This window comes from Argiope bruennichi, chromosome X2 (assembly GCF_947563725.1).
Source record: "Argiope bruennichi chromosome X2, qqArgBrue1.1, whole genome shotgun sequence".
In the NCBI taxonomy this organism is placed as follows: Eukaryota; Metazoa; Arthropoda; class Arachnida; order Araneae; family Araneidae; genus Argiope; species Argiope bruennichi.
Genome location: NC_079163.1, coordinates 55,432,854 through 55,447,997, shown reverse-complemented (window position 1 = coordinate 55,447,997; position 15,144 = coordinate 55,432,854). Strand labels below are relative to the sequence as shown.

The 15,144-nt window shown below is 28.1% G+C and overlaps 1 protein-coding gene across 2 annotated transcripts in view; it reads left to right on the top strand.

Annotated features, from left to right (window-relative positions):
- Window positions 1-9,533: 9,533 nt before the first annotated feature.
- LOC129959951 (lysine-specific demethylase 6A-like) overlaps window positions 9,534-15,144 on the top strand; it is a 177,141-nt gene continuing 171,530 nt past the window's right edge. The window contains exon 1 of one of the 2 annotated variants that reach the window (XM_056072868.1): window positions 9,534-9,984. In XM_056072868.1, coding sequence (XP_055928843.1) covers window positions 9,905-9,984 — 80 coding nt within the window. In that variant the 5' untranslated portion in view covers window positions 9,534-9,904. The remainder of the gene's footprint in view (window positions 9,985-15,144) is intronic. The other variant, XM_056072867.1, reaches the window with a different exon arrangement.

Sequence of the window (15,144 nt, the reverse complement as noted above, 5' to 3'; positions counted from 1 at the left end):
TTTTTTGACGATTACGATACCTTCACTTTGTATACTTCGTATACTGAAAAGCGAAAAGAAAATATTTAAATAAAAATATTTTTAATATACTATGTTTTTAAAACAAATTAAATAGTATAAAATAACTTCTTCTAGTTCCATACAGATTCTTAACCCGGTACAGATTGTCCTGAAAATTTATAATTGCAAATTTTTGAAATTCGTAATCACAGATTTTTAGGACAAATTGTAAGGAGTTAGGAATCTGCATCTAGCTATAAATATATAAGGGGCGAAGGAATTATTTTATCTTTTTTAGACTGTTTTAAAAACTTGGTATATAAAAAAATATTTAAGTAATTATTTTATGCCTTTTAGTCTTGAATATGTAAAATTTTGCGATCAATTTTAAACTAACTTTCCTCTGAGCCATCGATTTTAAACTACCTTGACACGGCGCTATCTGTCGATGATAAACGTTTTTCATCGATTTAAAAATTTGTGCCGAACAAACAAATAAACAGAGACAAGAAAGCGAGTTGATATTGCATTGTTATCCAGTTCTGATCTATGTTTAAAGTTTCAAGTCGCTAGCTCATCTGAAAATTAGTTTTAAATCAATTGTAAAGTTTGAACAAACAGACAGAGAAGAAAACAAGTTAGTAAAAACGTGTTAGAAAGAGTTCGAATCAAAGACTTTTTAGGTCACCATCTGTTGGTGTTCATAAGTGTTGCTATGCAGATGTCTTTGGGTTCATGAAATATTAAATTATTTAGGAAATTCGTCCAAATAGAAAGTTTAGCTGATTTACCTTATAATTTGTGGGTTTCAATTTAGTTTGGCATATTAACGTCCCATTTTGCAGGTACATGAAAGTTATTTTGGGGCATTTATTGTAATTTTAAATCTTGATCAAATGACGACAATAGCGCTCATAATCTATGCCGAATGCAATGGTCGCAGCGGCAGAGTAGAAATGAAAGTATAAATGCCTTTAGTACTAATCGTGGGGGGTGCCAGGGAAGGCAAAACGTCAGTACGCGTACGTATATCACTTTTGAAGACGAAACGCTTTGAGCGTCCAAAAAAGTAATATCATGCCGTAAGCGGCATTTAAATTTACTGAACCACTAATAATGACTAAGGGCGAAAAAATATCAGCTGGTTAACAAAATAGAAAAATAACCTGTGAATGAAAGGGAAATATATAAATGTGCTTAGTAAGCATTAAAATATAATTTTTAGAAATTTTTCTAATGCTTTACGAACGCTGAGTTTTCTGTCCTACGGTCTTAACGCCATTAGAAAAAATTCTTGTATCTTCTCACACCTCAGGTTTCTAAAAGCGTTAGTATTTACATACTTGAAATCAGATAATTGCTCTTATTGCAGAAATAAACAGTACAATTTTTTTCATGAAACATTCAGTTTCTTTTTTTGGCACCTTTATCGTAAATAAATAACGTGGTTTTATTTCATTAGGAAAAAAAAAAAAAATTCTTAACATTTTGCAAGCATTTTATTCCTTGGTATACTTACTACCTTGTAAACATATTTCTTTTTAAAAACAGTTCAGCAGAAATTCTTTATTTTGAACTTTGAAGGGTCCCAATAAAAATACGTTTGATCCAAAAATTTGAAGAAAAACTGGGGTTAAAAATTAAGTACTATAAAAGAAAACGAAGACTTTATGTTTAAAAGTTGTAATAAATTATACTTTTCTGGTGAATTTTAAGACGTTTTTAAAATTATAATAGCTATAATTTAATAATTTTAAGGTATTTTAAAAATGCAGATCTTTATATTGGAAGGTTTCTGCGTTTGAACCGCTTGAACATTGTTGTAATGTACAGTTATAATATAATAAGACTGTTTTTGTAGTTTAATTATCTTTAAAAACCATGCAATTAACTTTTTAAGAAATATACTTTAAAACAGAAAAAATTATGTCATTAGTTCTAGTAAGAAGTTAGTTTCCCTAATCATAGTCTTCCCAAATTGGATCGACAATCCCACTAAGCACATTTAAAGAAAAAAATGTTTTTTGGTTCTAAAATTCACGTTAGTACACATCGCATGAATGCAATAAAATATTGTATACTCTATATTTCTGCTTTATTTTTTGCTTCTTCTTTCATTGTTTTTTCAGATATAAAAAAAATGTGTTTTTGAATCAATGTTTGATATCTTTTAAATCCTTTTATTCGTTTATTTTCACTTTTGGCTTGTTCTATTGCCAATTTTATTATGTTAGCTAGTGATTCTATTTGCATTCCTGGTAATTTCTTCAATTCAAGATAATAGCGCCATAGATTTAAACAATTCAATTAAGATAACTGTTTGTGGATGAATGTTAGTTACTTTTATATAAAAACAAAAATATTCACCTAGTATTTTTTTACAATTATTTTAATAACAATACCGGGTAGGCAAAAAGTTGTAAAAATTTTAAAAATTCATAAAACCCATAAAATTAAGCAAAATAATAAAGGCATCAATAAGTCTCGGGATTTTTTTAGGTAAGAAAAAATAATTAATTAAAAAAAAACAGCCGATAGGTGGTGACGTTTCGTACATAAGTGAAAAAATAGACACGTAAATAACAAAAATAATGTATTCAAATCATTTATTATTGCAATATGTGTTGAACATATTCATTGCAATATGTTCCACCACCACAAGTGATTACCCATTGCAGGCGTGTCAAAAATCAAGTAGCGGCAGAGTGCAGCATGTCCGGCTGTAAACATGACATCTCTCGGCAGATTGAATCTTTCAGTTCTGAAAGATTGGATGGACTGGATCGATATACCAGGGATTTTAAAATTCTCCATAACCAAAAGTCTGCTGATGTCATATCTGGTGACAGAGAAGGCCACAGAAACTTGCAACGTCTACTAATGATCCTCTCTTCCCCAAACGTCTGTATCAGGAATTCTTTGACTGGAATAGCAGTGTGACTTAGTGCTTCATCTTGCATAAATGTAACAGTAGAAAGCCCACCTTTTTCACACAAACATGGAACAAACGTTTCGAGCAGAAGCGATAAATAACGCTGAGCATTTACTGATTAAGAACTACACTGTGCTACACTAAGTCACTACACTGTGACTTTGGGGGTATGCAGTGGTTTCTCAGCTTACACACATGGATTTGACGTAGCCCAGATGCGACAGTTATGTGTACTAACGTCGCCATGGAGAGAGAAAGGAGCTTCATCTGTCCACGAGGGATCTTGACCCAGAAGGGATCTTGTTTAATTTTGGAGAGAGCCCGCCTCACAAATGCTTCTCTCTCTACAGTATCCGATGCTAAAAGTTCATGGCAAGACTGTAATTTGTATGGATACTGATTAAGAACTCCAGGAAGAATGTTGCGTATCGAGGATGGTGGTAATCCCAAGAATCTGCCAGAGTCTCGTACACTGCTAGACCCTGCCACGATTTCAGAAACTAATGTTTCCATTTTCGGCTGCAACGCGCTCCGAACTTGTCTGCATGAGACTTGGTCGTCCGAACCTTACAAGATCTTCGAGCGATCCAGTTTCCTCAAATCGCTGAACAAGCTTTATAAGATCTGCCACTGTTACAGGTCCTTTCCATTCTTCACATTTTTCTGAAGTCGGAATTTACGCAGTGCAACAGTCGCTGATTCCTGGTTCAGGTAAAACAGCTTCACCAACAAAGCTTTATCTTTTCATCATAGCATCCTTGTTTACTTACATAGCGTAAGTATTTATAATAGCTTGTCTCATTTGCATATTTCCAACTAAATCATTCATACCAGCGCCACCTATCGGCTGTTTTTGAATTGATTTTTTTCTTACCTAAAAAAATCCCGTGCTAAATCTGTAAACCGTTTTTTTTTATTTTGCTTGATTTTACTAGTTTTATAAATTTTTAAAGTTTTTACGGACTTTTTGCCCATCCCGTATTATAGCAAATTATGACCAAAGAAATTTTTTCTCTTCCGATATAATGAAATATTTGCTAACTAATCACATTTTCTATAAAAAACGATTGTTTAAACCAAATTTACACCCTTGCTATATAAGTTGCCTGTATTGTGATCTGAATATTTCATAGAATTAAATTTGTCCTGAATCTGGTTGATTACCAAAGCAATGAGGCGGTAATAAAATACCGTTTCTGAAATATAAGGAATTCTCAATTGGCTGATCATCCGAGATAATCACTCATCTTTTGCTAAGAAGCTATAAACAAAAAAAAAGGCAAAAAGAGTCTTAAATCATCCTTTTCATCAGTGAATAGTGAATTTTCATTCAGAAACCTCAATCAAAAATACTTTTACTAAGGTGTGAGAGAGTAAATAATTTATACCTGCTGTACAATTGTCCAGAGATGGCCTTAAAGTAGGTCAATCTAGCAACTTAAACACAGGGTTATGAAGAAATCTCTGGGATTAACTGAATACTTGTAAATGCATAATGCTATTCAAATCCAATGGATTCAAAATTATGCCATTAAAATCGAAAATAATTCGGATAATATTATTAATTGGTTTCTATCTTCACGTGGCTTGTTGATATGAAATAGCCAGAATTATCGACTAGTTTTTTTTAACCGAGACTAGTTCCATCTTCAGTTTGTACTCACTTTAATATCCGAACACATGACTTTCTAATTTGCATGCAGTCACTAGTTCACTGAGACATTGAGACGTGCATATCGATTACGGCAACTGTGCGCTTGCCTCAACAGGAATATTGTGCTTATCTACTCCTAATTTTGGATTGCCTTTATAATTAAATAACTTTTTTTAGAATTCCGAGTTAAGAATGTGATTTCAAGTTAAAGAGGAAACGATTTCACTCTTAATTAATATTCGCTATTAGAATTAATTGTAGTTATTAGGTTAAAAATAATAGTTTTAAATATGCGTGACATTAAATTTTTTTTTTATTTTTCTGAAACTTTCTACCATTTTTTTAGTTTAAGAAAATTAAAATTTCACTATTAAAAGAAGGATAAAAAAAGTTCTCTATAAAGCTAAAGTTGCTAACAAAAGCCTTGATAGTTTGCTAAAACGTAATAATAATTTTGGCATATTCTATTTATAATTAAAGTTGAATGAAAAACTTTTCAACAGCAAATTTTTTTAATGCGCATTTAATTAATTCTATTTTACTTCTTTTAATTTTCTCTGATATAAATTTATTTTACTTTCAATAAATAAAGGAGGTAGAGATGCATAATCCACGAATTTTTGATTAACAAATTATTTAGCTATTGTTATTTCTAAATATTTGTTCCAAATATCTGCTATTTCACTCATATAATTAATTAAAAATTATTAATTAGTATTAAGTATAAAATTTATTATTTGTAATTAATACTTAATTTACTAATTTAAGTAACATGTGATTGAATTAATTTATCTATTTCAGCTTACTTCTTAAATTTGATTTTTTTCAAAACTATTTATTTAATTTCCTTATTGGAGTAAACTATTTTCTGAAAAATTTGAATTAAATATATATGTCATTTCTTTAAAATGTTTACTTTAGTTCTCTATTCTAACAATAGATGGCGGCAGCAGTAAACAGAATACATGAATCACAGTCATGTCATAAGCAATAAAAAATGATCTGTATGGAATAGTGTATCGTCAAATGCGAATATCTGAAAGTCAAGGTCACTCCTATGAAGTGGAGCGGTGACTTCGCACTTTGCAGTGAAGCCTCACACTTTCCAGTGAAGTCACCGCTCCGATAAGTTTTAGTGATATGCAATTCAATGATACGATAATTCCAAGAATAACTGGTCCGTTCACTTCAATGGGTAAGGGACTTTCCCTTTGCATGATTGAACTCTTGTTCAAGAGCTTCCATTGGACAGATCTCATCGATTGTTAATTTCTATCGTGATCCAAGACCTGTAATCGGAATATCACCAGTAAGATCGTATCAAGGATTTGAATCACACCCCTCTTTGAAAAGTATTGATCACTGGTATTTATGACTTTTTGATATTGGTTACGTAATAACCGCTCGTAAAATATTCGTCATCCCTTTAAGGGAGAGTTAAGACAAAATTGGATGTATTTCTTAAATTAGCATAAGGAAACAAAATCAAAGTATCGAAAAACATTCGAGTTGTCTTATGGCGTCAATGAATAATATATTTTATATTGCATTATTAAATGTATAATTTGCAGTAATGTTATCGTAACGTTGATAGATGTAGAATTTACAATATAGTCCTCACAATATTGTTCAACTTTGTTCAATTTAGAATTATCAGTATTGATGTCACAATAATGTACAATATTCGGCTTTTATTGAAAAATTGTCCCAGTTTTTTTTTTTTGGAATAAAATCTCAAATTACCCAAATAACACAAAATCTTATAAAATTTGGGAAAACAATAGTGTATAATATTGTTTTACAATATTGAAACGGTGTAAAATGTAAAACTTTTGTGATATTGATCAATATTTTATGATATAGTTTTCCCAGTATTCACCAAATTAGATCCCAGTGTAAAATATAAATATTACTGAAAGTTATTTCAATTAATTATTCATGTATGAAGGAAAAATGTTTCATGGATGCACACAACTCCGAATTATTATTATGTTTCTATCTTTCACTCACTCTAGATTCGAACTCGGAACCATTTAGTTTACGGGCGATTTATCCACAGCGTCTGCAAGATGTGAATATCGGTTTTAGATAAAAAAATTAAGCTAGAAAGAGACAGCATTTCTATATCTAATTTTAGATAGTCCATTTAATTTAATATTTAAAAATTTCGAATCAAGAACGTGATTCGAAGTCGAAGAGGAAGTGATTTCTCTTGTAATTACAATTTCCTGTTTAAATAGATTTTGGAAATTACGTTAAAATATAATAACTTTTATAAATAGGAAAAAATTATCATTTTTTCGAAACTATTTATGAAAATTAAACTTCAGTATTAAGAAAATGGTAGATTAAAGTTTTCTATAAAATACGCACTGCTAATCAAAATTATGAAAATTTGACCCCCCCCCCACACACACAAGAAAAATCGTCCTTTTGTGATAGCGAAAAAAGTATTTTTTGTTGTGAAAATGATTAGAGGAGATAAAATAATAATCTTCATATTGGGGTCAATTCACGGTCCCGAGTCAGGTACCAAACAAACTGCTTCTGTTCAATTTTCAAACGTTCTGCGCATGTCGTGATGTCTGCCGATAACGTTGATGAAACCATTGTTTAGTAAATATTACGCTAGCCGATCAATTATTAAAAACTTCTGATTTTTTTTTAAAGATATTATTTTGAATTATTTTCTCCAAATTTTCTTAGTTATATAATTTTATTTCTTATATTAAAATTTTAATTAATATTTTCAATAGAATTATGGTTTTTGCATAATTAATTATCATCGCTTTTTAATTCGTTTGGTGCTGCTTTATTCTTTCCTTTCCCATCTCTTTTTTTCATTCGAAGGATGCACTTTGACAAATGACTATGGCAGTGTTTTTGAAAAATTACATATGTTCTTTTTTACATATTATTTAAATATTATTGAATGTTGAATCTTATGAATATAGTTCCCCCAGTTAGTTCTTTTTAAAAGTAATTATTACTCTTAGATAAGTTAATATTTTAAAGCTTACTAATAAAATTATTACATTTTTTTCTTATGTAATTACTTTTATAAATATTGAGATTTTGATGTTTTCAGTTTGCTCAGAGGAAAGAACATGAAACTCAAATTAGTATATATTGAATAAATTATGTTTACAATTTCAAATTATGAAATATAAAAGGTATAGATACTTTTTTTTAATCTATGCCACTTATGAATCAATAATTTCATTTTAATTTGTAGAAATCATTAAAGGAAAACTAACAAAATCAAGCTTTCATAATTTTTATTTACACATTACAAAAAAAATTTGATAGGTAGATAAAATATATGCGATAATTATTTGAAAAAATGTTATCAAATGGATGCTTCAATGTACTCACTAATTCAAAAAATAAAAAACTATTTACTATTTATCAACATTTATTTCTCTAGACACTTAGAAATAATATTAACACAGTATGACAAGAATGTTAATGTAAATGATGAAATCAATTTTATTCAACAGAAACATGCTAGATACCAAACAACAGTTTTTTTTTATCACCAATAAAAACATAATGTTGAACAATATACTTTAAAGCAGAACATTTATAAAATTTTTTTAAATACTAAAGATACATTGATAAAAATTACATTCAATGAATATCATAAAATAAAGCAAAAACATACAATACAGTAAATTTAATAAACAAGAATAAGGTCATGATATATATATGAGAGAGAGAGTGAGTTAAATAGGATATAAAGAGTAGTTGAAAGAAACACTTTTATGCTTTTACAGAATTTTATAATTCAAAATTGATGTTAAAGAAATAGAAAAAAAAAAAAAAAAAAAAGTGAAACATGCATGTAGCAATGAAGTTGGGAATAAAAATTATATAATAAATGCTGATATGGAAATTGATTTTCAATGAAAAGACCTGTATTTATTAAAACTGAAATCACTGAGGTGCACTATGGTTATAACATGATATTATGATAACAGTCAATTTCAGTTTAAATACAATAAACTATTGACATTTTATTTTTAACAATAGAGAATTTGTTTGATATAAATTCACTTTGAATCCATCACAAATCTGCAAATGTAATTAGAAAACTAGTGATATTCACTTCCATCTAAGTTTAGCATTATAGCAGTTGTTATTTTTGCAACAGAAGTTTGTTTACTTAAATTAATTAAATTTAGATAAGATTTTGTAGAAAAATACAATGTAATATTCTTGTAAACATTTTAAAACCTTCTAAGCATTATCAAAATTATCAGAAATTTCATCAAATGTGAATAAAGTAAATTAGAAATGCACTCACGATTTTGTTTGATTGTTTATGACGGCAAATCGCTTACCGATTTCTTTTTCTTCGAAGAGTTTTTCTAACAAATTACTGGAACAGCTATATTTAATACATGGACACACACTGAATGAATTCTTCAAAATGATCGGAGCATATCACCGACTTCGAAGGCTTGAAAAATTGTGTACCAAAGCTATCAACCCAAGTCAGGATTGTTGAAAGGAAAATAAGAAAACATTTTATCATGACAGTCACTCTTGCGTTTCGCATTAAAGCATGCATCCATCAGCACACCAGTATTTCCTCTTTTAACACATAATAAGAGAAAAGAAAATGATTCATAAATTATAACTTCAAATGTAAACAAAATATCCGCTTCATACTTGGCGGAGAACGTTAATGGCAGACTAATCGACGAAAGCGGTGCGGATGAAACTTAAATGCCATGCGCAGAAGTTCATGACATGTGACTTTTACGTCACATGAATTGACCCCATTCAATGAAACCAAATATGATTTTTTTTTTTTTTTAATGGTTTGTTGTTTTTGTTGCTAGAGGCAAAGCTATTCATATTTCTTTTTATATTTTTGAAGTGAAATCACTACATATGTTTGAAGTGAAAAGATTGGAAAACTTTGTTTGGTTTTTCCTATTTGTTTTCATTCCAAATTCTGCGTAATTCGGCTGAATTTTATTTCAAATTTCGGCGCTTTTTTATTTATCAAAATATTTGTTCCTTCCTTGTGTTAAAGAGTATATTTAATGTGAATCTAAGCTTTCTTGGGTCGTGAGAAATATTATATAACATAGTTTGTTCCAGTAATTTTTCTTTTCGAAAGAATTCTTAAATTTGAAACTAAGAACATAATAGTGTATTAAGAATGTGTCACTCGAATATTATTGGACTTTTATACCTGTCAAATATTACAAATCATTCCAGTTGAGTTTTTAAACAACGGAAACTCTCTGTAATGTTGAAATATTTTAAAAACTGAAGCGTGTTGATGCCGGCATATTTCTGCAAATATGAATACTGAAGAGTCAGGAAATGAAGGAACAAGTTTATTCTCTCAAGAAGAATTGCAGATGCTGTCAGAAATTGATAGGTAAAGTGTCTTTAGTAGTTTTACGATTAAGCTGCAAATCTGCGTGAGATTATTCTTACTCATACATGTTCCAGTACGAGCTCAACATGGGGAGTGATGAAGATGAAGGAAGGAAAAACCTCAGCAGATGGTTTATCATTCTTATTATAACCAATATTATTGCTAAAATATTTATTATTACTTTATTGAAGTACATTAAAAGTTTGTTATAAGACCATCCGTAAGTGTAGTGTATATTATCGCTAAAGCAGACTTCCCGTTATTATTATTAATTTCTATTATTATATTTCGCATCGTAATAGAAGAGGCAAAATAAATAATGCTTATGTCATTTTTTTTTTATATTTAGAACTTTTTTTTTTTGAAATTCATACCTAAATGTATATGTATAAATAATGTATTTTACTTATAAATTACTGATTGGATAATCTAACTATGGAATGTTGCAATTTCTAGGACAAGTATTTAAAATAATTATCAATTTCTAGTACAAGAATCGCCAATAATATACTATCAAATCTTTTTACTGATAAGCATTCCCAATTCCTTCTTGTATGCCACGTCCCATTTCTTCAGTTGCAAAGGAGCCATGATCTTTCATAAACACCTAGCATATGCTAAACAGTTTAAAAATCAAATGTCTTCCCCCTGATGAGCTGTTGAAGTTTGGAGAGGGAGGTGTGAGCTCAAGTGTAATCTTCATCATCTGACCATAGTTTAAAATTACAAAGTTTGTTCCAAAGTAGCGGTTATGTAGTTTTAATATAGTAGATTAGTAAACTGAATAAACTTCTTGATTGAAACCCTTTGTCGGGTGCAACAATATCCATATCTGCTTCTTCACTCCATTAAATTGCATCTTAATCACTGTTTATATATTTTAGTATTTTGTTTTTTGCTCTAATATTCTAGATTATGATCTATTTCTAATGAATGTAAATCTATAGCAGCACCATCTAGCTCATTTGTTTGAAAATCCCATATATTTAAGCATATTATTTTATGTAGTGTGGAAGTATGTTTCATGCAATTAAAAAAGTTTTCATAGCTTCAATAATATCCCATTATTTTGCCATTTTTTTTCTATGCTTCTTAAGACATAATTTATAAAATGGCTTTATATTTTTATTTTACTAATTTTAAAATTTGAATTATAATGATAGTTTACTTAATTTTTATTTGAGATAAGTATATGTCTTTGTATCTTTATCATTTACATATTGACAATGCATTGTGAAACACTTATTGTATTGGAATTTTTGTTATATTTTATTTGTACTGTATTTGATTTTTTCCCCCATTTTAAGCCAGCTTTTGTTTTATTATTGGGGGGGGGAGGTTCTCTGCAAACCTGAAAAAAAAAACCCACTAAAACAAAGCAAATATTTAATTATGGTAATTTTGTGACTTATTTTATATATTAATTATAAAAACCATTACAATTTTGTTACTATTCTATCAGTCAGTTATAAAATTAAAATTATTAATGTGGACCATGTTCATTAAACATCATTCATTCATTCATCAAAATTTTCTTCTGACAAATCAGTTTATATTTGCTGGATTTTGATTAATTTTATGAAATTTTTTTATAACCCATTGCAGTCCAATATTGAGTCTGACTCAATATACTGAAATATGCATTATTTTTACATTCTTGTTAGATAATGATTGTTATAAAAGCTGTATAATAGCAAAAATTCTCATATTAATTTTCAGGAATTGGACAAACTTATAACTATATTTTTGAGCTTCCTAAACACTAAAGGAATCCTTATTCTTGCATTTGTACACTTATGTATTTTATTACTTTTCAGATTACAAAGGTATGGATTTATATTATTATAAATCCATATAAATTATATGGATTTCTATTTTACAGTATTGAAATGCAAAACTATTTGTTAAAAAGTGCTTCTGTAAAAATCTTTGCGAGTTTAGGAAAATGATTGTTTTCTTCCAGAAAACAGGTTGCGAAAATTGTAGTGAAACAATACAAGAATCTTTATTAGTTTGATTTTATTGTTTTAATTTATTGATTATTTACTATTTATGTATAAATTCTTATTCCTATTTCTTTTTATGTATATTTATTTGGTTAATTTGTTTAATATCTGAGATATAATATTTTAAAACTAATTTCAATTTTTATTTTGGTTCACATTTTCAGTACTGTTGTTAATTCATTCCTTCCCCCCCCACCCATTTCATTGAAATAAAGAAGTGAATTAAGTGATTTTAAAAAAATCATTTTAAATTACATGTCTGTTTTCACATAGAAAATTATAAAGGGAAAAAAAAGAAAGAAATGTATGCATATTTATATTCAGTGTTAGTACATTAACAGGTGGAGAAAAATAATGGCTCGTTTTAGCCCTGTCTTATTAAAAGAGAACTAATTTGTTAAATAAAAACACATTTTTAAAAAAATCTAATTTCTGGTCACAGCTACAGTCCAATGGGTATATCTGTAGAGAAGGGAGATTAAAATGAAACAATCAGGTTACTATTTTTTAGTTTAAAATTAGATGTGAATTTTAAGAAATCCATGATTTCAGTCATTCTCAATGTTACAATGTCTCAGAAAGTTCTGTGCATTATTTGTAGTAAGAAGATTTCCCTACTTTAATTTCTATTCTTATTTTCTATGGCTATGAAATTGTCATGGAAAACAAAATGAATTGAATGTGATTGCATTTTATTACCACAGAAATTGAAATGGGGGGAGGGAGCATTTTAAGGTTATGAGAAACTGATGGAATGCATTTTTGCAATTCAGGTTATTGATAAAAATAAAGAAAGCCGAGTAAATTACTTAATTGTGTGACTTATGAATAATGAATACTATTATATTTAATATAAAGCTCTGGAAAGGAATGAAATTAATCTGGCCATAAATTAAATATAAAATAATTCAGCTAGATGAAAATGCTTATTTTGTATATGTAGTATTTATTTTTTATAATGGCTATTTACAAAGTCTAGGTTACATTAATAACCTTTGAATGTAAACAGATGAAAGAAATTCTATAAGTTTGAGAGATTTAAATTTACATATTCTATCTTAGGTTTGAACATATACTTTTAATTTTTTTAAAGTATTGAAAATTTTAAATTTGAAAGATTTTTTTTTAAATTTTAATTTAATATGCAAATAGAGAAATATAGAAATTCAAGTATTGTGACAAAATTTTATACCTACCCAAATTTTGTATACTTTAAAAAATTATTTCAATAGTTTTGGTGGCTGAAGCTGTATTTTATTTGTTTGCAAATAATAAATTAAATTTATTGAAATAATGAGAAAAATTTTCAATTAAAGCATTGGAAATGGAACTTTATGTGAAAAGTTATTTTCCAAATATATGAAGAAATAAGAATTGTTTATTTAATAAGTTGAATAAGAATTTTATTTGTCTGCACATTATACATATTTTTTTCTTTGAAAGCATGAATAAAATCCTGATTCTTAAAATTAATTCCATCGCTGTATATATGTGTGTATATGCATATATGAGATTTTTTTATGAGTATTTATATAAGTAATATGTTTGTATTGTAAGTACTAATAAGTAAATACATAATGCTTGTAAATACTTTTTTTAAAATGAAAATTCTTTATGATTATGAAGCAGGGTAAATGAAAATAAACTGGATATAGAGTGCTTGAAGATATAATATTTTTTGTCCCCCCCCCACCGCCATATATGGCATAAAGTGAAAGAAATACATTACCATTTTGTCTTAATGGTGTCCTCTATGACTGCCATTCACCGCAGCTATATCTCATTTCTCCTGACATTAAGTCACTTCCAATTGTTCTTTATTCTTATGCAGAATATGAATTGCATTGAAAGATGTATCTGCTGGAGAAAGACTTTGACAGTTGAATTGTTAACTGATTTTGCTCCCAGACATCTTATATTCTTTGATTATTTTTTCTTGTGTCCCCCTCATTTCCTATTTTTTATGATACATAAGCAATTTTTTTTATATATAAATGTATGTGTACAGAAGCAATATTTGAATCATAGAGGAGAATAAACTGAAATCTTCAAAAGGTTTCAGAGGCAATCCTATAGAAAGTCGATAAAAAATAAAAAGGATAAAAAAGAACAAAATAGTACAAGAGTATTGAACAGCTGTTTCCCTGGAGCAGCGAAAAAAAAACTGCCAATACTTTCTAAATGATTTGAGGTGGAATAAAATATTCGTTTTACAAAAAAAAAAAAAAAAAAAATTAAAATTATTGCACCTTTTGAAGGTCAAATTTTTAAATGAATTCTAAAATTGAACAACATTTCTTCTAAATGTAGCTCTTTACTGAAGAGATCTGCCTCGCATGATTTAATATACTGAAACTAAATTTTGTTCATGTATATTATTTAATTTTTTAATAATTTTAAATAATATTCAAGGCTTTTTAACTGGATAAACCTCATGGTTTCCCATCTAGTGTCAATAAGTTTAAAGAATTTAAACTTTCTGAATATGATTTAGAATAATGTGGATAGTTACAGTCACCAAATGTTAATTTATAGCATGACTGCTTTAAAAAAATCCATTCTATGTAAATTTCAATGTCCAAGTGAAAATTTTTGCTTGGCTATCAACAAGTATCTAACTACTGACATATTTTTTATAGAAAACTAATTAATTAACTTTTTTTAAAAGTATTTAACATAGAACCTTTGCAGAATGTTTTAAGGGTAAAACTCATTGATTGAATAATTAATTGTACAGAATTAAATTGTATCTACAATTCTCAAAAGGGAATTAAGAAATGTCTTTATTACTATTTAATTTTATAGAAACTTAATATAGGATAAATATTATGTTGTAAGTTTGAGTAATGTATAATGAAAGTTATATGGGTTAAATTAAATTGCTCTCAACATGGCAGATTGCAAGATTGGATATAGTGAGAAATATGATTGCATAACAAATGAAAAATTCAAGAATTAACTTTTCTTGATTAATTTTCTGAAACAAACTTCAGCTTGCTATGTGTACAACATAGATCAGTAAAGTTTTTAAATTGATAGATTTTTTTAAACTACTTATTTCTTGAATTGTTGTTGATAATTTTTATATAGAGTTAATGAATGTAATATTTATTTTTAATTTCTTTGAAATAATTCTATATTTCTTTTAAAAATA